Here is a 26390-nt window from a genome sequence, read left to right as displayed (position 1 = left end):
TTTGCGTTTCAGATAAGGACACTTCTGCTTTTTTTTTTTTTTTGGCTTTTTGGGTCTCACCCAGAGATGCACAGGGGTTACACCTGGCTCTGCACTAGAAAATCACTCCTGGCGGTGCTCAGGGGACCATATGGGATGCTGGGAATTGAACCCGGGTTGGCTGCGGGCAAGGCAAACTGCCCTACCTGCTGTGCTATCGCTCCAGCCCCTGGATGCTTCTGTTCTACGTGACCTGCTCCCTTGAGTCTGACCTCTGTCCCTGAATGGGGGGGGGGGGACAAGAACCCCATTGTCCAGCCCAACCTTCAGAAGCGAGGGTTGGGGTGGCTCAAAGCGGTTCCCTAGAAATAAAGAGCACTGACATCAGATCTGTAAGTTTATTTGCTCAATGTACGACAGCTACATAATGACTCACATTCATGATATTCCATCACTGAGGAAAACTGCTAAGAATGGTCCGTGTGTGAAATAATTCCTTAGAGAAACACGGAGTTGAAAAAATAATCACTGATTAGACCTTAAAAAGAGTTCACTGCATAACAGGACAAAAAAGCACAAAGGCTCATTCAGAGAACATGGCCATTGTTCTCCTACACTGCGATAGTTATAATTCACCATGACAAACACCAGACATTAAGATTAAGCTAACACTGGTGTTTCTTTTGCTCCCCCCCACCCCTTTAAAAACAAAATATATAACTGCATGTCACTATAGCAACATCCAAAACAGATCAATTTGTTACAATCACTATTTGGTAGAGCAAACTTTACCCCCAAAAGGAAAAATTAAATTAAAAAAACTTTTAAAAAATTTGAAGACTTAAATTTTTTTTTGTCATCGGAATACATAACACCTACAGTATAAGTTAATAAATTTCAAGCTACTGTATAGAAATACAACACGAGCATGCACAATATTGTATCATAGAGTAATGGAGAAGTAATCGCTTCACTGGAGACTATCAGAGGCAAGTGCATTTCTTTAAAATTAAAGAAAAGAAACGAAACCATTCAAGCTGCTCAGACGTCATGTCTCCCCCTTCCCGCATCGATTGTAGCCCTCGGGTTATGACTATACCTCACGTTTGTTCTAAAAAGCAGCCAGAGCCAAAGCTGAAATTTGAAGGGAAGGGAAAAAAATAGGTTTTGTAATTCCAGTAAATCATTTCCAAATGCCACAAGAATGGACGGATGCCGCGCTCATCGGACATGAAGATAAAGGAAGGGAAGCTCTGCCATGCCCACGCCCCCACCCCCACGCTCAATCACCCTGGCTCCGGGACCCCTGAACCGCACAGACCTGTAGGGCGGTTCCCTGACCTTCGGCCCGCACTGTCCTGATAGACAGCACCCAACCCCTGGTGCACCCTCACCCCCCGCCCCACATGGGACCCTGCCAGACCTGTTCGCGCCCTCCCGAGAAGCGCCACGCAGTTTCAGCCGGAGTAACGGTCAGTTGCTCCCTCTCGTTCCTTCCCCCGTGCCTAAAAGCGACAGAGACTACCTTCCCGGGGTCGGCAGCTCGCGCTCTAAATCTCCAAGAAAATGCTGACCCCAAGCAAGAAACAGGCCCCACCTCCAACCCCCTCAGAAGCCAGAGGCTGGAAGAGGCTGTGGGCACACTGGAAACGGGTGGACGGCATCAGCAGCAATGCCCTTTCCTCGCTGCCAGAACGTGTGCTGGGCACACAGGACAGAGGCCAACCGCCAGCCTCGGAGCTTCTGTCCAAAGGGAAGGAGGACCTGGAGAGTTTGGGTAAAACCAGACTCGAGTCTCGCCTATCCGAGAAGGGTTTCAGGCTGCCTTCCTGCGGCCGCACACCCGAGGCCCCAGCCAGACCCGGTCTCGGCCTTTCCCCCGCGGGAGTCTCGCACCCGAATCCCGCCGGCCTCTGAATCAGGGCGCGCTCTGAGAAGCATCAACACGAAGAAGGACAGACAGACAGACCTGAATTTTCTCCATGTTCGTGTTGCTTAACGTTTCTAGCCAAGTGATGAGCAGTTCTGGTGATGGATGAAAGGACAAACGCCCACAGCCACCTGCCAAGCACCGTGGGAGCCACACCGAGGCGCTGGGACGTGACCCAGGCACGCCTTTCTGGCCAAGGAGAGGAGCACAGGATGGGCAAGTCAAAACAACTAGCAGAGAGAAAGCAAGACACTGCCGATGGCTTGATGTTACATATGGCTGTCATGTAGAAATACTGTAAACTGCAATTTAGTGTTAATACTGTCACCTAATCAGAGATGTGAAGGAACTGGCGAGGCCCCGACCCTAAGGAGCACTAGGCCTTGGGGGTCAAGTCTAACAGACTGGGAATCTTAACCTACTCCATGTCTGGTGCGAGGACACCCTGGGGGGAGGCTGGGGGTGGGGGGGAGGAGAAATGCACAGCTCAAACAGATGAGATAGAAAAAATACCCACAACTTAAGACAAGAGCATATGCACAGAACAATCCTTACTGGAACCACAGAACTTACTGAACGAGGGTCATTCCGCTTCCGATTCGCTTTCCACCTTAAAACCCTACTCGCTAGCAATAAGTTAAATTAAAGAACAGACAGCTCGACTCGCATTCGTCTACAGAACAGTCCGTGTGCCAGTGGGCGGCTGCCAATCCGACACCGGCACAGCCAGCCTGACTCTCCACTAGTGGCATTTTGGCAAAAATGTCAAAGAGGCGATCAAAGACAGGACAGGTCGTGGGTCCCCCCGGGAAGGTCAGCCCTCCCTCCCCCTCCCCCGCCCGGCCCCCCACTCATGGGAAAGAAAAGAAAGACTGCAGTAGTAGCATCAACGTGCGCCGCCAGTCCGCGGGGCCCTTAATTGTTGCCCTCGCCGCCGTCGTCGTCCTGCTGGTCGCTTGTCCAGAGCGTCAGGTTGTCGCGCAGGAGCTGCATGATCAGCGTGGAGTCCTTGTAGGAGTCCTCGTTCAGGGTGTCGAGCTCGGCGATGGCGTCGTCGAAGGCCGTCTTGGCTAGGTGGCAGGCTTGCTCGGGGGCGTTCTGGATCTCGTAGTAGAAAACGGAGTAGTTCAGCGCCAGGCCCAGGCGGATGGGGTGGGTGGGCTGCATGTGCTCCTTGCTGATCTCGTGCGCCTCGCTGTAGGCCTTCTCGGAGGACTCCACGACGGTCGCCCTCTTCTCTCCGGTGGCCACTTCGGCCAGGTAGCGGTAATAGTCCCCTTTCATCTTCAGGTAGAACACTTTGCTCTCGTACTGGGTCTCGCTGCAGTTCTTGATCAGGTAGTTATCCAGCAGGCCCAGCACGTCCTGACACACGGCCTCCAGCTCCTTCTCGATCTTCTCGCGGTAGGCGCGCACCATCTCTATTTTCTTCTCATTGCCATCGGCGGACGTCTTCTGCTCAATGCTGCTGATGACCCGCCAGGAGGAGCGGCGCGCCCCTACCACGTTCTTGTAGGCCACGGAGAGCAGGTTTCTCTCTTCGTTCGACAGGGGCTCATTCAGCTCTGTCACCTACGGGAGGAAAGAAGAGAGAGAGAGAGCGCTGTTACGGCAGGCGCCACCCTTGAGCGACTCGGGACTAGGTGCTCTCAGTAAAACCCAAGCCCGTCTCGGCAAGTGACAGAGGCAGGCTGGAAAGATTGCAGCGCGCCGCCCGGTTCGATCCCTGTCATTCCTGAGGGTCTCCCAGGCACTGCTGGGCGTGATTCCTGAGTGCAGGGACAGGGGTCAGCCCTGAGCATCACTGGGGTGTGGTCTAACCTCCCACAACCAAAAACCCCTCAACTGACAGAAGCTACACGGTTGGTGCCGCAGGAGGGTGGAGGCTACTGGAAACACCGCCTCAGCCGGGAGCAGGACGCGCCCACCCGTAGCTCTTCCATGAGGAAATGACCCGGTTCAGGTCTCACACCATAACCCCATTCCTATCTCAGTCGTGAAAAGTCAACAGCTCTCTCCCAGGTCAAACTGCGCACCCTGGGCCCAGAGCCAGCGACGGGAGAGGCACCTGAGCTCCACGCAGCCACCCCTGCCATGATCCCTGACATCACTTGGTGTGGCCCAGACCCTGCCCGCCCCTCCGTATGCCACGTGGCACTCTGGATGTCTCACACCCCAGGAAGTTGATTATTAGGGTATTCAAAGAGAAGAATGGCAGCTTCTTCCTGGCCTTGCTCTGGCTGCTAAACGGCAGCTCTGACAGCCGGTAGGGCCCTGACCAGGCTCAGTGCCCGGCACCCAGAGGGTCCCCCAAGCACCCCTGGGTGATGCCTGAGCAAAGCCAGGAGTCAGCCCAGGTTTTCGTTGGGTGTAGCCCTAAATCCACACAAACAAAATCAGAGTTCAGTTCCACCCCTGAATCCAGCTGGGAGTGTCGTGTGAGCTTCCAGGAGCCCAAGACTTCCCGACTCACAAACGGCAAGGAAGGACAAACTGGGCTCAGGGGACAGAATCCGACCGGAGCGGGGGAGGTGTCACTGGCACAGTTAGCAAATACAAAAGTATCAAGAGGCCAAGTGTTACTGCATGGAAGCTGCCAGTAGGAACCGATTCTTCCAGTCTGGCCCTACCCACAGGTTTTTGTTTTGTTTTTTAATTTTATTTTCATGAGGTTGTTCACATTGATTACATCCAATATTTCAATACCAAATCCACCACCATTACACCTTCCCCACCACCATTATTTCGAATTTTCCCACCACCATTCAAGCCTGCCAGCCAGGGACAGATGCTAAATTACGACAAATCGTAATTTATTTTCGATTGCTTATTATGAATATCCTGAGAGGTCACATGGCCGCAAAAGTGGCTACATGCTTCTCCAATTCTAAAACTGTAAATGACTGGGGTCCAGTATCCACTGGTTCCTACTTCCATCACCTCAAGGAAAGCAAAGCGATATCCATCAGTTTGTACTTTTAGGGCGACTAAACTCAACCAAGGAGCTAAAGCGACAGTCCTGCAGACAGAGCACTTGCCTTGCAAGTGGCTGACCAGGTTTGATCCCTGGCACTCCAAAAGGGTCCCCCAGGGCTGGAGTGATAGCACAGCGGGTAGGGTGTTTGCCTTGCATGCGGCCTGACCTGGGGCTCGATTCCCAGCATCCCATATGGTCCCCTGAGCACCGCCAGGAGTGATTCCTGAGTGCATGAACCAGGAGTACCCTGTGCATCGCTGGGTGTGACCCAAAAAGAAAAAAAAAAGGCCCCCCATACTCTATCAGGTAGTGATCCCTGAGCACTGCTGGGCGTGACCCAAAATACAAACAAGAAAGTCAATGAAGCCAGAAACACTCTACTGGACTGACGCTCCCCAAAGCAGGGGACTGGACCACGTACCACTTGCTCCGTGGTCCTGCTGAGGTTCACATTCTTCAATTAACCAGTGGCTACCCCCTTGCGTGCCCAGAACCTTTTCCAGTGTTCCTCAGGGAGAATGCCAACATGATGGCTCCGGCCCGGTGAACCCCACCATGAAGTCCCCTCACCTTTCCCAGAATTCCCTGTTCCTGTTTGACTGACCCCCGAATCAAACTATATTACCGAAAAGTGTTCGGGTCACTCAGAAAGGTTTCCCCGAGGGCTGGGCCACATGACCTAGGCTGGGCCCTCAGGGAATCCTGAGTAGCCCTCTGCATGGATGCCCTCCCCCAATATGTAGAAGTAGCGGAAGGGGAGGAGATGGTGAACCAGAAGCCCTTCATCTTCCTGAAAACCACCTACACTCAGTGCGCTTCACTCCTGTCTCGGAAGCTAGTGAGCCCGGTGCAAGAGTGGAGTCACGGAAACAGCGCCAGAGACTCGTCAGAAAGCAGCCACTGGGGTCAGTGCAATCTGCTTTTTTGCTTGAATCGATCCTTCTTTGTTTACCCACCCCCACATAATCCATTCCACCACTTCCTAGAAGAGTGTTTCTTGGCTGACCTCATCCTCATTGGCGAACTTGATAAGCCAGGGAAACCGAGGGCAGAAGGGCCCCACTTCTCGATGGTCCAGGCCTTGAGGACACCGTTTTGCAGTGACCGGTCCACTGCTATTCTGCTGACTTCTGCTGCTGATTCAAGCAATAGGGTCCCCATTTACTACATGACTGTGGGGCAGCTAGACTGTGAGAGCTGCGGATCAGACGAGGAAGCGCTCAACACCATCAAGTGGCACGAGAGACTCTCAGGTGATCATTTCCCTCCATGTAACGTGCCCCCCCCCCCACCTGGCATACTGTGCATTTCTTCCCCAACGCTCTCAGCCTCTCTTCCTGGAACAAGTGTGTCCTCTGTGTGCTCAGACGCAGAGCTTTGGGCAGCTGACGTCACTTCCGCTCACAGTGCCTGAGAAACGCCCCCAGATAGGTGTAGGCTTTAGGTACTAATTGACACAGATGGCCTTGTCAGGTTTCTGCAGGGACAGTAGGAAAGAGGATCCGCATAGCTCTTGGAGCACCGACTGTGACCGTTTCTCTACTAGGCCTCATGTGGAATCAGATGGATCCGGATCTGTCCGGTCCTCCCACAACCCACCTGGGGCTGGGAAGTCATTGCCACAGGCAGGGGCTCGACTTACCCACTGCCGTGCAGATGCGGACGCCGGACTCCAAAGCAAGGAGCAGCCAGGGCACCGCAGGCCACCGAGAGAAGTTCTGGCCTTTCCCCTAAATCAGTCTGTCCTGATTTTAAGTGCCAGCAGCTATTTAAAGCTAGAGTGACCTCAGGCCTACACTAGACCGTTAGGGCCCCTCCTGCGGCAAGTGCAGCTCGGCACAAACGTGGGCTTATGTAAAGTGTGCCCAGTTGCCTCAGACAAACTGGAACATAGAGATTAGGAAACGCCAAGATCACCTTTAGATACAGTAACTCAACCACATTTGGAACAGCCCTAGAGGTTCACTGCCAGGGGAAAACTAAGTTAGAGGGAAAAGCACTTAACTGTAAAGTCCACTCCAGGTTCCCTTTTGTCTGAACACCTCATGGCAGAATTAAAATCAAACAGAACAAGAAACACAAGCACGCCTGTCCACAAGGGCTGGAGGGGACGGGGAAAGGCGTGAGCACTGTCCCAGTGTGGCCCAAACACCTACAGCAAACAAATGAAAAATAGTAACATGGGGTTGGAGCCAGGGCACGGCGGGGAAGGCCCCACCTTGCATGAGGATGAGCTGGGTTCAATCCCCAGCACACAGATGATTCCCTAAGCTCACCACGAGTGACCCCTGAGCACTGCTGAATCTTGTCCCTGCAAGCACTCCCCCCACCTCAGTATTTTTTTTTAAATTTTATTTGTTGTTGTTTTTTGGATCACACCCGGTTTGGGGGACCATGTGGGATGCTGGAGATTGAACCCGGTTCAGCCGCATGCAAGGCAAATGCTCTCCCCACTGGACTATCGCTCGGTCCCAATATTTTTTTTTTAAGAACATTAACTTCAGGGGGAAAAAAGAACCTTAGGATCAAAATGTCATGTACAAGGGGCTGGAGTGATAGCCCAGTGGGTACAGCGTTTGCCTTGCACATGGCCGACCCGGGTTTGATTCCCAGCATCCCATATGGTCCCCTGAGCACCACCAGGAGTAATTCCTGAGTGTAGCACCAGGAGTAACCCCTGTGCATAGGCAGGTGTGACCCAAAAAAAAGAAAAAAGTCATGTACAAGAGTCTGGTAAAGGTAAAGGTAAAGGCCCTCCCGTTGATCGTCGATTTGCTCGAGCGGGCCCAGTAACGTCTCCATTGGAGACTTTGTTGTTACTGTGTCTGGCATATCGAATACTCTCGGTAGCTTGCCGGGCTCTCCGAGAGGGGCGGAGGAATCGAACTCGGGTCGGCCATGTGGGCCGCTTGTAAGGCGAACGCCCTACCCGCTGTGCTATCGCTCCAGCACAAGAGTCTGTAATTTTTATAATAGAGGTCCCAACAATCCCCCACCCCCAATAATTTTTAACAGGGAAATGAAATTGTTCTCAAAGTGTCCAGAAAGAGTGAAATGACCACCCAATGCAGGAAATGTTAACCAGCCACAGCACTAATAACTTCCCCAATGACTGAAAGTTTTCAACTGTAATGAATACAGTTTCAAATGTTTTCACTTTCTCTTAGGGCTAGAGCAACAATATAGCAGGTAGGCGTTTTGCCTTGTACCAGGCTGATCCAGGTTCTATCCCGGGCATCCCATATGGTCCCTGAGCCTGCCAGGAATAATTCCTGAGTGCAGAGCCAGGAGTAAGCCCTGAGCACTGCTGGATGTGGCCCAAAAACCAAACCAACAAAACAACACCCCCCTACCCCTGCAAAAAGTTTTTGCTCTCTCAAGTAGGGTGAAAGCTGCCAGGGACCATGTGGTTCCCCAGAACTGCCAGAAGCAATCCTGAGCCATGAGCTGAAGGGGCTTCTAGTGGGTGTGACCCAAAAACAAAAAAGAGGGGGGGCAGGAGAAATAATATAGCTGGGAATCTCTCCAAAATTTAAGTTTGCATAGGAAAACAACAAGAACAGAGGGATGAGAGGCAGAAAAAAAACAGGCAGGGGGACTGGAGTGATAATACAGCGGGTAGGGTGTTTGCCTTGCATGTGATTGACACGGGTTCAATTCCCAGCATCCCATATGGTCCCCCAAGCACCACCAGGAGTAATTTCTGAGTACAAAAGCCAGGGATAAACCCTGTGCATCACTGGGTGTGACACCCCCCCCCCCGAAAAAAAGGGGCAGAAAAAAAAACAGGATTTTGGGGTCAGTGAATGGTAAATAAAACATGGTACAGGTCATTATACTGTATCAAAATCTATGAGCTAGGGCTGGAGTGATAGTATAGTGGGTAGGAGTTTGCCTTGCACGTGGCCGACCCGGGTTCTATTCCCAGCAATCCATAGGGTCCCCTTAGCACCACCAGGAGTAATTCCTGAGTGCAAAGCCAGGAGTAACCCGAGCAACGCAGAGTATGACACATGGTCACGGGTCATGGTCCTCCCGTTGTTCATCGATTTGCTCGAGCGGGCCCAGTAACGTCTCCATGGTGAGACTTGTTGTTACTGTGTTTGGCATATCGAATACATCACGGGTAGCTTGCCAGGCTCTGCCGTGCGGGTGAGATACTCTGGGTAGCTTGCTGGGCTCTCCGAGAGGGGCGGAGGAATTGAACTCGGGTCGGCCATGTTGGCCACTTGTAAGGCAAACGCCCTACCACTGTGCTATCACTCCAGCCAGGCGGAAACACGCTGAGGTTCTAATGACACAAAGAAAAAAAAAAGTACAACATCAAAAATGACCCCAAAATTCTGGACTTTAGGGTGATAATGATCACTGGAGGCCCACTAATGGCATTTTTAGTACCTGTGTGTGGGGGAGGGTTGGGGGGAAGAAGCTGAGTTACAGGGTGGTGCCTGAGGGACCTGTGAGCTAAGTGTCGTCCATCTCCCAGCCCCTCCATGGCATTTTTGCTTTTCCTACCTTTGAAATACTATGGCTTAGAATGGCTAGAAGGTCATGAAAAGGCCAAAACAACGATGACGGTACAGGAGAACCAAGGTGAAGGGCAGACAGCGCCAGCACTTGGGCAGGACAGTCTCCACGTCCTGGGCCCTTTCCTTCCTCTTCCCCTGGCAAAGGTTTGGAAGCGGGGGGATCTCACTTGGCCCCAGTGCTTGCACTAATACTTAATCCCACAAATCTTCCCCAGCTCACCCTATTCATCCTGGCAACATTCCAAGCTGGAAGCCAATTTTGAAAACCAAGTTTTCAAAAGAAGCTCAAAGTCAGTAGCTTGATATAAATCTATTTTATACCACACAAACCTACATCTGGCGCTTGAGTCTACCACCAAGTATACCTCTGAAACAATCTTTTAGTTCTGTAAAAATGTTTCATGAATACTGGGTCTGGTTTACAGAACAAACACTACAGGTTTCAGCCCAGCTCCACTAAACTAATGATTAATTCTGGCATTTTCCCTGTTTATTCTCTACAAACACAAAGCCTATGGTTTCCAAATTATCATGGTCTTTCCTCACAATGGCATTTTATTTTCGGAGGCAGGGCCCATATCAGCAGTGCTCAAGGAGCACTCCTGGGCGCTCAGAGGACCATATGGCATGCCTCGGCTTGAACCCAGGTAGCAAGAGTAAGTGCAAGGCACAAACCCTACCAGCTGTACTATCTTTCCAGCCTCTGAATTTGTTGTGGGGCTACCTAATGGTGCTCAGGGGATCACATAGGATGCTGGCGATCAAACCCCAGTCAGACACATGCAAGGCAAGCGCCCTACCCACTGTACTATATTGCTGACCCCAAGCAAAGAAATTTTGGGTTTTTTTTTTTTTTTTTGCTTTTTGGGTCACACCTGGCGATGCACAGGGGTTACTCCTGGCTCTGCACTCAGGAGTTACTCCTGGCGGTGCTCAGGGGACCATATGGGATGCTGGGAATCGAACCCAGGTCGGCCGCGTGCAAGGCAGATGCGTGCAAGGCTATCTCTCCAGCCTCCCGAGCAGAGAAATTTTTAAAAGTAATGCCCATGGGGTAGAAACAACAATACAGTGGGTAGGGCATTTGCCTTGCAAGTAGACAACCCAGGTTTGGTCCCCCGGCCTCCTCACATACAAAGTATGGGGCCAGTTCATCAAGATACCTCTCCAGTAGTTTTGTGTGTGTGTGTGTGTGTGTGTGTGTGTGTGTGTGTGTGTGCTTTTTGGGTCACACTTGGCGATGCACAGGGGTTACTCCTGGCTCTGCATTCAGGAATTACCCCTGGTGGTGCTCAAGGGACCATATGGGATGCTGGGAATTGAAGCTGGGTCGGCTGCATGCGAGGCAAACACCCTACCCGCTGTGCTATTGCTCCAGCCCCAGCTCTCCAGTAGTTTTGTGGGTTTTTTTTCCTTTTTTTTTTTTTTGCAGGGGATGACTACAATGCTTCATAGTTTTTTTTCGGAATAAGGAAAATATTCTGCACTAGTAACTGTCAGGGCCACACAATCCTAGACTTGCTGAATAGCACTGAGTTGTACACTGAAAACGGATGATATCTCGAAGATGTCAAAGTAAAAATACTATGCCCATCCTCCCTTCCTCACACTCAGCAGTGCTCAGAGCTTACTCTGGGCTCTGTGCTTAGGGACTGACTCTGTGTCATCCCCATGGAAGACAAGGGTACCAGTTGTACCAATGCTTCAGCCCCTATGACATTCTTTTTGAAGTGCTCTATTGAATATATTCAGCTCATACCAGTAATTAAATATTAGCTTACTTGATGAGTTCAGAATTCCAAATACCTCATAATTCATTCATTGCCTGCGGACACAAAACTTAAAAAAGACCAAGTTCTCATATTTAATTCTCCTGACTTCAAATAAAACTGTAGTACAATGTCAGTGAGGATTTCTCAATATTCTCTAAAATAGTTTTTTATATTTACCCTACAATCATAATTAAGGAAAGTTAAAAATGGTTAAAATGGCTCAGTTGAGTCAGAGAGATAGTACAAAGGGGTTATGGTGCTTCCCTTGTTTGCAGCCTTCCAAGGTTTGACCCCTGGCTCCTCATATGGCCCCTCTCACTGCCAGGAGTGATCCTTGAGCAGAGCCAGGAGCAGACCATGAGCACTGATGCGGGAGGCCCTAACCCTCCTCTCAAAAAATATATTTTTGTTAAAAAGTAATTTGTGTTCCTTGGCCACAAAGTGTACTGACAGGTTAAGGCACTCCCTTGCAGATGACCAACCTCAATTCAATCCCCAACTCAACACCAGATCCTGGGCATAACCAGGGGTCTCTCCCTTGGAACAGTCCAGGAACAGTCCCTGAACATCACAGGATGTGACCCAACACCTCTCCCCACAAAAAATTATGTCCTTGGTCCTGGACTGGAGGGGTAGATGGGACAGGGAATAAAGAATGAGAAGCTGTGGAAGGATTGCCTGCATATGAGAGGCCCTGGATCCAGTACCACAATGGGGAAAAAGAACCGGCATTCCCTGTAGAGCATTTCCCCCAGGAAAGCACTTCACTCCCTTTGAAGGGAGGGTGAGCTCATGCACAGGAACCTAAGCAAGCTCAGCGTACCAGCACCAGCCTAGGCTGTTCCCTGACAAAGCCCAGCAAGCAAGGTCCAGACACAAAGCCACAGCACATCCTATCTGAGCCAGAGCCCCACTCCTTCACACTGCATCTCGGGTACCCTGACCAGACAGCACCTCCAGAGTCACAGGATGCCTCCCTGCAGAGCCTGCGGAGCCCGCCATCGCACTACCTCCCACCCCTTCACCAGCTTGTGTGGGAGTTTCTGCTGGCCACTAGGCCTGCAGAGCCCCTTAACAGGCTGGGATCCAATCAAGGCCAGGCTCAGTCCCTGGCACCACCTGGTCCCCTGAGCACCACTGAGAGACCCCATGCCTGTCATCCCTGAGCATCGCTTGGTGTTGCACTGAACAAAATTTTGAAGAGATACTCCTCATCTCGTACTGTTCACTGCAGATCTTCATTTCCGGAGTCCTTAGGGGTGAGCTCACCTGAACCTGCATTTAGTACAGCCAGCCTGGCATTTGCACAACTAACTGGGCCTCAATCATCCCTCCAACCTGCCAGTCTGACTCTGCAGCTCCCTCCAAGACACGGGATGTTTCTCTACCCTGATACATGAAAATGCCCTGGGATGAGACGAGCAGAGGCTTGCAATTCTTATGAGAGATCATGGCTGCATGGACCCAGGAGGCCTTGCTCCACATGTGGACAAGTGCACTGGCGCTCCTCCGGCCTGCTGGACTGGCTGCCCTACACCGCAGATACTTGGGCAATCCATGGAATCGTAATAAACATCTGCTTGAGGGCTGGAGAGACAGTGCCAGGGGATGAGCACACGCTCAGCCTCCTCCAAACATGCAGGAGGCCTGGGTTCAATCCCCTGCACTGCACAGTCCCCGGAACACAACTGCTGGGCATGGTCCCAAAACAAATACAAATATTTGGTCTGGTAGCTTGGAACAGAAACTAACAAGTACCACAGTTATCTTATTGGTTTTGCAGTGTTTTGTTGTTGTTTTGGGGTTGTCTTTGGGGCCTTACTCCTGGCAGGACTTGAGACCATAAGGAGTGCCAGGGATTGAACTCAATTCGGCCACAGGCAAGGTAAATGCCCTGTCTGCTATACTATCACTGATCCCTACAGTGTTAAATTTTCAACTAATTCACTTCTAAAAATCAAATCAGTAATTCCTAGTGAGAAATCAGTTCAAGTCTGTCCCCTACAAATGCTCTGGGTAAGAGCAATCTACACTTGGGGCTGGAGCAATAGCACAGCGGGTAGGGCGTTTGCCTTGCAAGCAGCGACCTAGGTTCGATTCCCAGCATCCCATATGGTCCCCCGAGCACCGCCAGGAGTAATTCCTGAGTGCATGAACCAGGAGTAACTCCTGTGCATCGCCAGGTGTGACCCCAAAAGCAAAAAAAGAAAAAAAAGAGCAATCTACACTAGAGTAATGAGCAGTTGATTCTGTTTGGTTTGAGCCACACCCGGTGGTGTTCAGGGCTTACTCCTGGCTCACTGCTCAGGGATCATTCCTGGTGGGCCTCAGAAGACCCTATGGGATAGTGGGGATCAAACCCAGGCTGCAAGCAAGGTCAGCTCCTACCCAGTGTGCTACGGCTCCGGCCCATAATTAGCAGATGAACCTGGGTGCAGGCTCAGTGCTGTCATGACATCAGGCGTGGACCCCCGGCCCTGGTGAGCCCTCCAAGATGCACGCCTGCAGCAGCAAGGATTCTCTGACAGTCCTTGCGAGGCTGTGTCCTCAAACAGATCTCGAAAACCAAGCAGGCCATCCATGCCCCCAGACTTTTACCTCTTACCATGGTGCTGGGAGCGAGGGGGCCAGGTGGTACCTAGGCTATTGTTCCGTGTTTCAGGTGTGTGAAGCTCAACAGTAACCCCCAGCACACAGACAAGGCTCACCCTTGCACTGCATTCCCATGAACCCTTTTGCTGCTACTATCTCTTCTTCAGTCTCCTGTTTATCCCACTAGAATCCAAGTCAGGAACTTAAAGATGCCCATAAGTCCCAGGCTTCAAAAACTAACTGCTGTCCTCTCACTCTGCACCTGCTGCTTGGAAAACCTCCTGAAGCCACCCACTGACTTCCACCTTCACGGCAATCACTAACCACCCTAAGGGAATCAAGGCCCCTTTCAACACTTCCCCTTCCACAGAACTTTCCTGGGTTATCTATACTCCTAGGTCTTTGCTCCCCGCTTACTTCCCCAGGGGGTCATAGGTTAATTGTTCTGCCGTTTCAATGCTCATGAGCAGAAGATGTCCACTAGCATGTCAGCTGATAGCAGGGGTATCATGTTCTCCAGATCCTCAAACGGGAGCCAGGTCACCAATGGGCCCCTAACTGAGCACTGCTCCATGAGTCCTGTAACACTGCACTCCTATCATCAGCGGCCCTACGAGAGCATACTGTGAGTTCAACATGCTCCCACAAACGCTCAACTGTCCCCCATAGCTCAACTCTGCTTCCCCAATGTGAGTCCAACACCAGTTCATACCCCAGCATCACCAGGAGTGAGCCCTGGGCAGAAACAGGATTAAACTCAAAGAACCACCGAAACTTCTGGGGTTGTGGCCCAAAAACAAACCAAAAAAAAAAGGCGGGGGTTAAGCTTCCTACACTTCGGTTTGTGAGAGGCACAAAAGATGCAAATTTTGGGGACTAGAGTAATATAGCACAGGGGCAGGGCGCTTGCCTGGCCTGCAGCTGACCTGGGCTCCAGCCCTGGCACCCCATGTGGTTTCCCAAGCCCACCAGGGTAATCCCGGAGTGCAGAACCAGGAATGAGCCCTGAGCACTGCCAGGTATGGCCCAAAAGCACAAATAAAGAGACAATACTTGAACCCAACCAAGACAGATTTTTTTTGTCTTTTGGGACCACACCTGGCTCAGGGATGACTCCTGACTCTAAACTCAGGAATCACTCCTAGAGGTGCTCGGGGGACCATAATGGGGTACTGGGGGTTAAACCTGAGTTGGCTGCAGGGAAGGCGAGCTCCTTCTCCACTGTGCCATCTCTCCAGCCCAGTATCAATTTTCAAGACTTGTTTTAAGGAGCCAGTTAGGACCCAGGCCCAGCATGACCAGATACACTAACTCTCCAGCCCATTTTGCTTTTGCGCCACTTTCACAGGTGCTCACAGCTCGTTCCTGGCGGTGCTCACCTACCAGATGGGGTGCCAAGGATCAAACCCCAGGGCGGGGGTTGTGCAAGTGCCTTACCCACTATACTATCTCTCCAGCCTCGTGGTCCCTGAATTGTTACCACACAAATAAATGACAGCTTCTTCCCATTTCTTCCCAACTGAGGTACTTTCCCATGGTTCTTGTGAGCTACCCTTCACCTCCCGGCAAGACCTGAAAAGACGCCAGTGGGGCTAGAAAAGCAGCTCAAAGAGCTAGAGCTCTGCAGGACAGAGTCCTGGTTTGATCCCCAGCACAGCCTGGCCATTCAGCACAGACAGAAGTGGCCCAAGGCAAAAATAGACAAAAAAAAAAAAATTAAAAATTAAAAAATCCTCAAACTCTCCTCTGTTAAATAATAATTTCAGACAAACCACAGTCATGGGACCAAATGTTTTGTTGCCACACCCAGCTGAGCCGGGGAACCATGCAGTGCAGGGAGGAACCAGGCCTTCCGGGGGCTCCCGCATGCAAACGTAGTATGTCTAAATGACATATTACAGGGCCTGGGAGGCACCCCTGGGTGCGGTAAAACAAAGAAAAGAAAGCAGATACTTGTAATTCATAATGTATCTTAAAACTATCCTAAAGGACATTTGTTTTCTATTTAAATCTAGTTTACAGGTTGAATCACTCAAGGACAACTAAATGGAAAAATACTGAATCAAAAGATTTCTGATGCTTTTTTGCAAGCAACAAAACATCTACTGAAGGTAACAAAAATAGATCAATTATCAAGACAAAAGATTCCCAGCATCATATACACATTTTATAGTAAATGACTTTTTTTTTGATGGGGGGTTGGGAGTGGGCCAAATCTGGTGATGCTCAGGATTTACTCCTGCCTCTGCACTCAGGAACAACTCCTGGTGGTGCTTGGGTGACCATATGGGGTGCTGGGAATCAAACCCAGGTCAGCACAGGCAAGGCAAATGCCCTCCCTCCTGTACTATGGCTGGGAGGTGCCCTATTATAGCTTGGGGAACACCATGAGGTGCAGGGATCAAACCTGGGCCTTCCTCAGCTTGTGCTTCAATTCGGTGAGTTGTGACCCCAATCCTAAAACTTCTCAGCCACACTCCTGTGGTACTCAGGGCTGACTCCTGGATGTGTTCAGGACTGCAAATGAGGTGCTAGGTATATAAAACCCGAATTCAGCTGTACACAAGGCATGTGCCTTGCCCACTGTACAATATCTCAATCCTGAGAATCAGTCTTACACCAGCATTTACTTGAAGAACTATACGTATGTCTAGGCCAGGGTGATGGCTCGAGTTCCTGTTCCATCCCTGGGACTACATGTCTCCTGAGCAATACTGGGCTCACCACACCAATCTATAATAAATAAATATAAAGTCATACACAGTCACAGTAAGATTATAAAGAGAAATTCAAAATTAGTTATGATTCAGCAGGGAATCTATCTTGCCTTGCGTGCGACCCATCCTGTAAATAAGGAATGTCAGTATGTTTTATGCAATTTGTCTATATAAAATTCAATCAATTTCTTTAGTGGAAATTAACAGTTTTCCTTCCCTAACACAATAAATGGATCTAGTTCCAAATCTTCTTTTTTTTTTGGTTTACACCCGGCAATGCACAGGGATCACTCCTGGTGGTGCTCGGGGGACCATATGGGATGCTGGGAAATCGAACCTGGGTCAGCCGCATGCAAGGCAAAGACCCTACCCGCTGTACTATCGCTCCAGCCTCATTCTTTTTTTTTTTTTTGAGGGGGGAGCAGAGGTTTGGACCACACCTAGCAGTGCTCAGGACTTACTCTTGACTCTGCACTCAGGAATCACTCCTGGCCAGACCATATGGGGTGCCAAGGATCGAACCAGGATGGGTCGCATGCAAGGCAAAGTGCCCTCCCCACTGTCCTATCGCTCAGCTTTGGCCCCAGATCTTGTTTACTCACATCTCCAACGTATCAACTAGGATTTTTAACTTTGAGGTCAAGTCATTGATGACAGAATTGAGAATCACTGGCCCATCTCTAAGACCAGAACTAGAAATCTTCGGCAGAACTTGAGGGAGGGGCACAAGTGGCACACACCTGGAGGTGCTCAGGGATCATTCTTAGCAGAGTTTGGGGAACCATATGGGGGTGCCAGGGGTCAAACCCAGGTCCGCCACATGCAAGGCCAGCGACCCAACTGCTGAACTGTGGCTCAGGCCCCTGCAGAGCATCTCTCCTCTGCCCACCCCGTCTCTAGGCTCTCTGGGGAACAGCCAATGAGAAGCCGCATGTGGACGTTGGCTGACAAGCGCTCCCCTGTATGGACCAAGGGAGAAAAATTCAATTATCTGCCATCTGGATTAGACAGTTTAAGTAAGAAACTACATTCTGAGGTTGCCAAATTTAAATGTAAAGCAATCTTGCTGATGATTTGCGCATCTGAGTTCGATAAGGGGTAATTTGAGGCTGATAAACTCATTTTACTAAATGGTAAGTCCCCAGAGGCGAGATGGTAGGAAAGCAGGCAATACTCTGACAACCTGGCAAGTGTCATACGTATTCAAAACTTTCCATTATTTTTTTGGTTGGGCGTTTTTTTTTTGGGGGGGGAGGAGCTTTTTGGGTCACACTCCATGATGCTCAGGGGTTAATCCTGGCAGTGCTTGGGGAATCATATATATGGGATACCAGGGATTTAACCCGGGTAGGCTGTGTGCATTATGGCTACTGGTCCCCATTATTAATTTTTTAAAGGCATTATTTTAGCCACAAAAAGAGCAGTTAGGGCGTTTTGCTGTAAACCAACTAGAAATAAAGCTTTCCCTCATTTCAGCTTCATTGTATTTTCTTTCTTTTGTTTCTTTTTGGGGGGGGTCACACCTGGTGATACACAGGGGTTATTCCTGGCTCATGCACTCAGGAATCACTCCTGGCGGTGCTTTGGGGGACCACATAGGATGCTGGAGATTGAACCCAGGTCAGCTGCGTGCAAGGCAAATGCCCTACCCACCGTGCTATCACTCCAGCCCCTTTATTTTCCTTCTTGAATTAGAAAGAAAATTTTATACCATGTGATTATACATAATGAAGCAACTATACATTTTTTTTTTCTTTTTTTGGGTCACACCCAACGATGCTCAGGAGTTACTCCTGGCGGTGCTTTGGGGGAACCATATGGGATGTCAGGGATCAAATCCAGGTCGGCCACTTGGAAGGCAAATGCCCTACCTGCTGTACTATCGCTCTGGTCCCTACTTTATTTTTTTTTGAGGGGGAAGAAGTGGGGCCCCTTATCTGGCAGTGCTCAAAGGCCACATGAGGTACCTGGATTGAAGCGGGCTCAGTCTTGTGCAAGGCAAGCACCTTAACCCCGTATTATCTCTGGCCACAAACAATGACATTTTTCAAACCTTTGGAGGAAACATTTAATAGTATTTTTTGGAGGTGGGTTGGGGCCACACTCAGCATTGCAAGAGTTACTCCTTGTTCTACACTCAGAAATCACTCCTAGTTGTGCTTGTGGGACCATATGTGGTGGCAGGGATCGAACCCAGGTTGGCTGCGTGCAAGGCAGCCCAAATAGATGGTATTAGTGAAAGTTACAAGACCCTTAAGAATTACACTTGAGTTGAGACACCCAAGGGTCTTGAGCACATGCTCTATGGGATTTGGCCCCTGGAATGTCATGGTCCCAAAGCAATGCCAAGGGTGGCTCCAAAACAAACAAAAAGGGCTCTTGGGTGGGAATGTAGCTCAGCAGTAGGGGACTTGCCTTGCAAGTGAAGCCCCGGGTTTGATCCCTAAGACAAGTCCTCTACACCCCAAATCACATTTTTAGTTTTTTGAGCCATTTCCCCCTTAGGTCTTAATATTTAAGCGCACTTATAATTACAGCTTTAGCCATAAAGACATTCACGGGGGGTGGGGGGGGGGAGGGAGGGTGGAGCAATAGTACAGCAGGCAGGGCACTTGCCTTGCATGTGGTCGACCCGGGTTCGATCCTTGGCATCCCATATGGTCCCCTGAGCCCCACCAGGAATGATCCCTGAGCAGAGAGCAAGGAATATGTCCTGAGCACTGATGGTGGGACCAAAAAAAGGAAGTATCCTTGAGCAATAACAAAAGGGCAAGGTGCAAAGCAAGGCTAGACCCTGCAGAGAAAGACTTAAGATAACCCTGCATGATGGTCATATACACTGATACCCCCAATTTCCTAGCATCCAAAAGGCAAGGCACGGTCACTGAGTTTTCTAAAACATAATCTGCCTCAGAAAATCATTCCAGGGCCCATCTGAGTGACAGTACAGTGGGAACGGGGTTTGCCTTGCAGGTGGCAAATAAGCATGGCCAGGTGAATCCGCCAACCCCCCTCAACACACACACACACACCCAAAAAGAAAGAAAAAGCATTTCATCTCCAAACACAAAATATTCGTGACTATTTCTTCTCCAACCACTCATCACAAATAGCTTTCCTGGCTGCAAAAAGCATCTTGGTGGTATTTTTTAAATTGGTGTCAGCTCAATAGAGGTTAGGTGGAGAGGGACCTGTCCTTCCCTTTCTTCCAAATTCTATCTCTGCAAGGAGGCACACCCAGTGGTGCTGGGGGCCCATGCAATCCTGGGGCTCCCCTACACACACTCCAACCCCCGAGTCATCACCCCGGTTCCTTTCTGTGTCCTTATCCCATCCCATGCATGCTCTCTGCCTTTCCTGAGCAGACCCAAAGGGGGTGACATGCAACCCGTAATAGCAAATCTGTATCTCAATTTTTTTTTTTTTTGCTTTTTTGGGTCACACCCAGTGATGCTCAGGGGTTACTCCTGGCTTTGCACTAAGGAATCACTCCTGGCGGTGCTCAGGGGACCATATGGGATGCCGGGAATCGAACCCAGGTCGGCTGCGTGCAAGGCAAACGCCCTACCCGCTGTGCTATTGCTCCAGCCCCTGTATCTTGGTTTTAAAGTAAAGCCTGACCCACACTCACCCACTGCTCTTCGACCACTCCACACTCCTGGGCGCCGTGTCGCTTCTTGCTGCCCACTGCTGTCACTCTTGGACCCCCAGCTCTGACATCCCTACTCTAGCATCAGAATTACTGGCTCTCTACTCACTGAGCCTGGCTTTAGACAACTTTAAAAATTAAATACATCGGAGTTGACTTGGGAAACAAGCTTTTAAATGTCCTGTTCAAAAATCTATGAAAGAGGGGCCGGAGTGATAGCACAGCGGGTAAGGCGTTTGCCTTGCACCCGGCCAACCTGGGTTCAATCCCCGGCATCCCACATGGTCCCCCAAGCACCGCCAGGAGTAATTCCTGAGTGCAGAGCCAGGAATAACCCCTGAGCTTCGCTGGGTGTGACCCAAAAAGGAAAAAAAAAAAAAACCTATGAAAGAACATTCTCCTCTGGTTACTTAGTTACTTAGCCACAACCCAACGTGTGTTCTCCTGTCACTTTGGACCAGGATGGGAGTCAGACCCTGTGGCGCTCCCTCCCTCTCAAAAGCAGTGAAGTGCTGATAACTTGCTTCATCGTCAGTTCCTTAAAAAGGAAAGACTCAGGCACAGTTGGAAGACTTACAGGTTTTACCGTTTCAACAAAAATCACAGGAACCAAGACAATAATTTAACCACTCATCTTATAAACTCTCTTTTAGAAATTGATTTGTCACTTCCAAAAAGCCTTTCTCTACCAGTCAAGTCTATAAAGTAGTAAAATCAAAACTGAATGCATCTTGACTGGGGCTGGAGTGAGATATGGCTGGCTGAGTGATTATCCAAAAGCTGGCCGATCCTAACATGGAAGTTGGAGTTATGTAAGAGGAAAATGATTAAGAGAAAGGTTCAAATTGGTAGACTTATTAACAAAGACAACAAACATAGTCCCCTAAAACTATAGTCTATTATAGTATGTAGCTAGTAAATCACTCAGAAACAGCTTAGAAAGACAGAGGCTGATAACGTGATTTCCCCTTTGCCCACTTAATATATATATACTCTCTATTGCTTTCGGCAACGGCCCACACTTGCGGCAGAAATATAGAAATAATCTGATGCCCGAACAGATAAAAGGTTTAGGGCTAGTGATATACAGATGAGAAGCCTGTGTGCCCCTACTAGGCAAGTGAAACAAGGCATTCAGCATCTTCTTGTTTTTCCCCCCTTTTTTTAGGGGGGGGGGGGCAGGGGTTCAGCTGTACTCAGGAGTTATTCCTAGCTCTGCCTGCACTCAGTGATCACTCCTGATGGGCTTGAGGGACCATACAGGGTGCGAGGGATCAAACCCGCAGCAGCTGCGTACAAAGCAAATAAATACCTCCCTGCTGTGCTATCGGGTGGGCCCTGTCACTAGCATTTTCTTGAGAGGAAGGGCTAACAGCAGCTGAAGCCCAGCACTGGTCCAGGAAGTGCTCCCCATCCCCAGGAGGTAATAATGATGGTGTTCAGTCAACAAACGCCACAGTATGGGGAGATTATCCTGTCTATAACCAAACAGGCCTTGAGGCAGAAAACTTATCAGTTAGAACATGGGCTTAAAATGTCCAGTCTTGGGGCTGGAGCAATAGCACAGCGCGTGAGGCGTTTGCCTTGCACGCAGCAAACATGGCCAACACAGGTTCGATCCCCAGCATCCCTTATGATCCCCCGAGCACCACCAGGAGCAATTCCTGAGTGCATGAGCCAGGAGTAACCCCTGAGCACTGCCGGGTGTGACCCAAAAAGCTAAATAAGTTAAATAAAATAAAATGTCCAGTCTCTGAAGAGCGGTTTGCTCTGATTTCCGGAAAACTCTTTTTCGAGTGTGTACCATATGGCTTTTAAATTGACTGGAAGCTAGATGCAAACCTAGTCCTTTGCAGTGTCTGCTGATCTGGTTCAGATGTTAGGAGACGAACCCCGATTACCTGATTGGATCAGAGCCGTGAGTCATTGCGGACCCTTCGTTACAGACACAGCTCTGGATCAGAAAACAGGTTTTCAAATCTAACCACCTTAATCACCTTTACAATTGTCTGGGGGCCAAGGATGTGACTCAGTGGTATAGCTCTTGCATTTCATGTGTGAAGCCCTGGGTTCAATTCCTAACTCTCCCCCTCCCCACCCCCAATGTGCTGAGTGACACTGAGCATTTAGTTCTGTGACTTTCACGTCAACAAAACCAAAACCGTTCCTCCATGTTCTTCAGTAATTCAGAGGTTTGCTCAGTTACTAAGGTTTCCCCAAACTCCAGGGGAGGAAATGCTCCCCCGAGCCTACACTTAATCCAAAGGCCTATAATGAGGATGGACATTTAGCAAAATCTTCTATCTCAATATAATCCAAAAGATTTTTTTCCCAAGCAATTACAAAATTGCTCAACAGTCTTTGCAAAGGGTAAACACATAAAAATAACAAACCCTATTCTTTCCTCCCCAAAGAAGAGGACAATTGACACCATGTGACTGGGAATAGTGGCTGGCCCACCTCCACTCTGGGGCATCACATCAGTCCATTAAGTGGCAGTGCCTATTGATCCAGCCTCCTGCAAGAGGGCGGAGGAATAACAGCATTATAAAATAGTGAGAATTTAAAAGTCTATTAGATCCCTTGAAGGGCTTTTAAAATAAAATGTAAGGTCGAATGTTTGTATCCAACTGACCCAGGTTCAATCCTGACACCACATATGGTCTTCCAGTGCCCCCCCCCCCCCCCCAGTCCTGAGCAGAGCCAGGAAGAAGCCCTAAGGACTGCTGGGTATGATACAAAACACACACACCCAGAAAAACAAAGAGAGAAACATGTAACTTAAATTGCCTCTTGCACCAAAACCATCACCCCCCCCCAGTTAAATTGCTTAACCCAGTAACGAACTTGGTAGCCTAGAATTTTCTCTTCCAGAGGCAATTATCAATTGCCTACTTAGATGAACTTCTCTTACAGCCAAAAAAAAAAAATAAACCTTCAAGAGGCTATTAAAATCCAAAGGATAAGACAGTGAAGTCTTAACAAGCAGAACATTCACTCCCTAGATGCAAAAACTCTTTGTCTTCAAAGACTTAACTTCCCTTCAAAATGCTTTTCTCCTACTTTGGTGGCACACATAAATATTGCGCTGTACACCCCCACCCCAACCTCTACTCCTAGAATAATTTAATTAACTGCAAATAAAATTACTAGATTAATGTAATCATTAAGTGGTAGGATTTAGTATTTTGTTTTTCATATTCTCCATTATGAAATGACTTGTTTGCATTTTGGGCCCCACCTGGTAGGGCTCAGGGGACCCTATCGGGTCCCAGGGATCAAACCTGGGTTAGTTGCGTACAAGTACCTTACCCATTATACTATCTCTCCGATCTTAATTTTATCTTAAAAGCATTTCAAGGGAACCTGAATTCTTTCTCCTATCAGAGATGATTTACAAAGAAAGCAGCAATGTTCAAAAATGAGCACCACCATATTTCTTTTTGCTTTTTCCTTTCTGGGCCACACCCAGCTGTGCTCATGGGTTAGTCCTAGATTTACACCCAGGACTGACTCCTTGCAGGGCCAGGGGACCATATAGGATGCCAGGGATTGCACCCAGGTCAGCCATGTGCTAGGCAAACAAGCACCCTCAATGCTGTACTTTTCTCTCTGGCCCTACATTTCTTATTTAATCCTCACAGCCCCTTCAAGTAGGTATTACCCCAATTTCCAGATGAAGAAAGTGAGATCAGAAGGAAGTCTGCTTTTCATGGTAAACAAGTTTGAAAAAGGTCTCCTTTATTTTACAAACCATTCCTTCCTCTGTACTGTCCAGAGGCAGAAGCATAAACTACTGCAAGGGGAGAACTTTCCAAACCCCAAACAAAGATTTTGTAATCTTTGTAATATTCCTGTCCCTGAACAGTAATGAAAATGATCCACAGAACTAAAAGAACTTTAAGGTTTTTATTGGAAAAAAGAAAAGAAAAAAAAAACCTTCCCGAGTTACTTATCTGCAATAAACAAATCTGTGTGTGTACATATATGTATAAAGTTGCCCTGGCTCTAGCATTAATAATTCTTGTTAAAAACATCAATCTTTATTCTTCTGCTGCCTGATTATTTTAAGTTAGGAAAATGTTGAAAAATGAGTGTACCTTATAACCATCTGTGGGGAAATCTGAATAGAAAGGTGAACAGACGTAGCAAGGAGTTGAGATCTGTAAGCCCAAAAGTCAGTCCAGACATTGTTATCTAGTGCAAGACAAAGCACTCCACTCCACCTGGCTTCTCAGCTACTCTCTGCATCACCTTGGACAAAAGCCATTTGCACACTCCCCACCAGCCCTTAGGTGCATTGCAGCCTCTGTGTCATTGTGTGACATCACTGGGAGCTATGGTTCTAGGTACGAGGTCACTCGCTTGCCTGTGAAACTAGAAATACAGAAGAATTAGGAGACTTTTAAAATAACAGGAAGGAAGGGCATTTCCATTATCAGTCTCTATTCAAAGTCCCATTTCTCCCATTGGAGCTTTCTGAGGCCGTGTCAGTGGGGTGGCAGGGCACCATTTCGCAGACTCCCAATTTCACTTCCTGATAGAGTTAAAGACCTTCGTAATACAGCCTGTTCGGCTATAAAGGCACTGAGACACTATCACCTTTGGTGAACCAGTGCAGTCATCCAAGAAATAATCTGCAATCCGCGTGTGGCTTCATCACAAGGCTGATAACACGCCCGGTCCACGCCTGCGTCCACTGCCCACTGGAGATGCATTTTAAAATCTTTGTTACATAAGGCAACTTGTTCAATATTAAGGGGGGGAAACCTAAATCATCAGGAAACTCATCCCCCAGCCCCCGTTTCAATTTAGCCATGCTCAATATTTCCCCTCCCGCAATTACAAATGGGTTGACAGACCCCTAGATGAATATAAGTGTTACTGACAAAATGATGCAATACAGGCAGGAATCTGAATCCCAGACAAAATGCGACAACTGGAGATCAGGATTCCCTTTTCATCAGCATGAAGATGTGAGAGCTTCTTTTTTTAAAAAAAAAAAAAAGCCTCATACGAATCTAACTCTTCCCCCACCAGATTATTCTTTAAAAGACTTTTTCCCCTTTAAAATAACTCCTCCCAGCCTCCACCCAGTCTAGGCTCTCTGCAATATGACAAATGCAGAATCTTCTGGAATGACTTGATACTGCCTCCCACCACCGCTTTGTTTGCAATATCAGATCCCGGCGATTTTTCGCCCCCCCCCCCCAACTTATAGGAATTTCAACAGATGTGAGCCTGTATCTAAAAAAGAAACGGCATATGTCACACGTTTGAACCAGTCGGCGAAATTCACCACCTTTTATTTTCAAAGACAATGCCTACCCTCCTCTCTTCCCATACAAAAAACGGCAGTGGGGGGGGGGGAGAAAAACGGAGATGACCTACGGGGAGGCAATCAATGGAAACGCCAGCCCCGAGAAACGTCCCCCACCCCCATCCATCCCCGGAAAAAAAAAAAAGAGAGAGAGGGGGTGGGGGAGCGTGCGGGAGAGAAAGAGGAGCCTTTTGTTAAGAAAAACGTGAGCGCGGTGGCGGTTTCGCTTTCGCACCCACGAGCCTGCATCTCTGCCCCCACCCGAGACGCCCCAGGATGTCGGGAGAGGCGGGGAGCGCGGGGGGGGGGGGGGGGGGGCCCGGCCCGCGGCCCGGACCCGCCGAGGGAACGGGCGGCGCCGCCCAGACCGCAGGGAGAGAAAGAGGAACCGCATCCATGCGGCCCCCCGCCCCCACGCCGGCGGGAGGAGGGCGCGGGCACAAAGGATGCGCGCGGCGGCCCCGCGGGGCCCGCAGACCCCCGCGCGCCCGCCGGCCCGGGGCCGCGTTCGACCGCGTTCAGCCGCGGGCCACGCGGGGCCACGCGGGGCCCGGGGCGGGAGGGAGGGGGGGAGGGGACGAGCGACTCACGTTCTTCATGGCCGCGGCCATGTCGTCGTAGCGCTCCGCCTGCTCGGCCAGCCGGGCTTTCTGCACCAGTTGCTCGCGGTCCACCATCTTCGCGGGCGAGGTCGGGCCGGGGGAGGAGACCGGGGCGGCCTTGGGGCTGGGGGGGCGCGCGCGGAAGGGCGTCGACGGCGCGGCGGGAGCCGGGGAGCCCGAGGGGGGCCGAGCCACGGAGCGCGGCGCTGAGGCGGCTGAGGCGGCTGAGGCGGCGACGGGCGCGCGGAGGCTGCGGCGCGAGCTGCGACCCCGAGACAGGCGCGAGGCGGCTGCGGCGGCTGTGCGTGCCGCGGGCCGACAAC

The 26390-nt window shown here is 49.8% G+C and overlaps 1 protein-coding gene across 1 annotated transcript; it reads right to left on the bottom strand.

Annotated features, from left to right (window-relative positions):
• Nucleotides 1-363: 363 nt before the first annotated feature.
• Nucleotides 364-26390, bottom strand: YWHAG (tyrosine 3-monooxygenase/tryptophan 5-monooxygenase activation protein gamma). The gene is made up of 2 exons (XM_056108212.1): nucleotides 26056-26390; nucleotides 364-3481 (listed from the first exon to the last, which is right to left on the bottom strand). Exons 1-2 carry the CDS (start codon nucleotides 26140-26142, stop codon nucleotides 2825-2827), a joined length of 744 nt encoding a protein of 247 aa, XP_055964187.1. The 5' UTR covers nucleotides 26143-26390; the 3' UTR covers nucleotides 364-2824.

The sequence above is a fragment of the Sorex fumeus genome, unplaced genomic scaffold (assembly GCF_029834395.1).
Source record: "Sorex fumeus unplaced genomic scaffold, SorFum_2.1 ptg000199l, whole genome shotgun sequence".
Lineage (NCBI taxonomy): Eukaryota > Metazoa > Chordata > Mammalia > Eulipotyphla > Soricidae > Sorex > Sorex fumeus.
The sequence above is the reverse complement of the archived record's forward strand: the minus strand, read 5'-3'. Positions and strand labels throughout refer to the sequence as shown.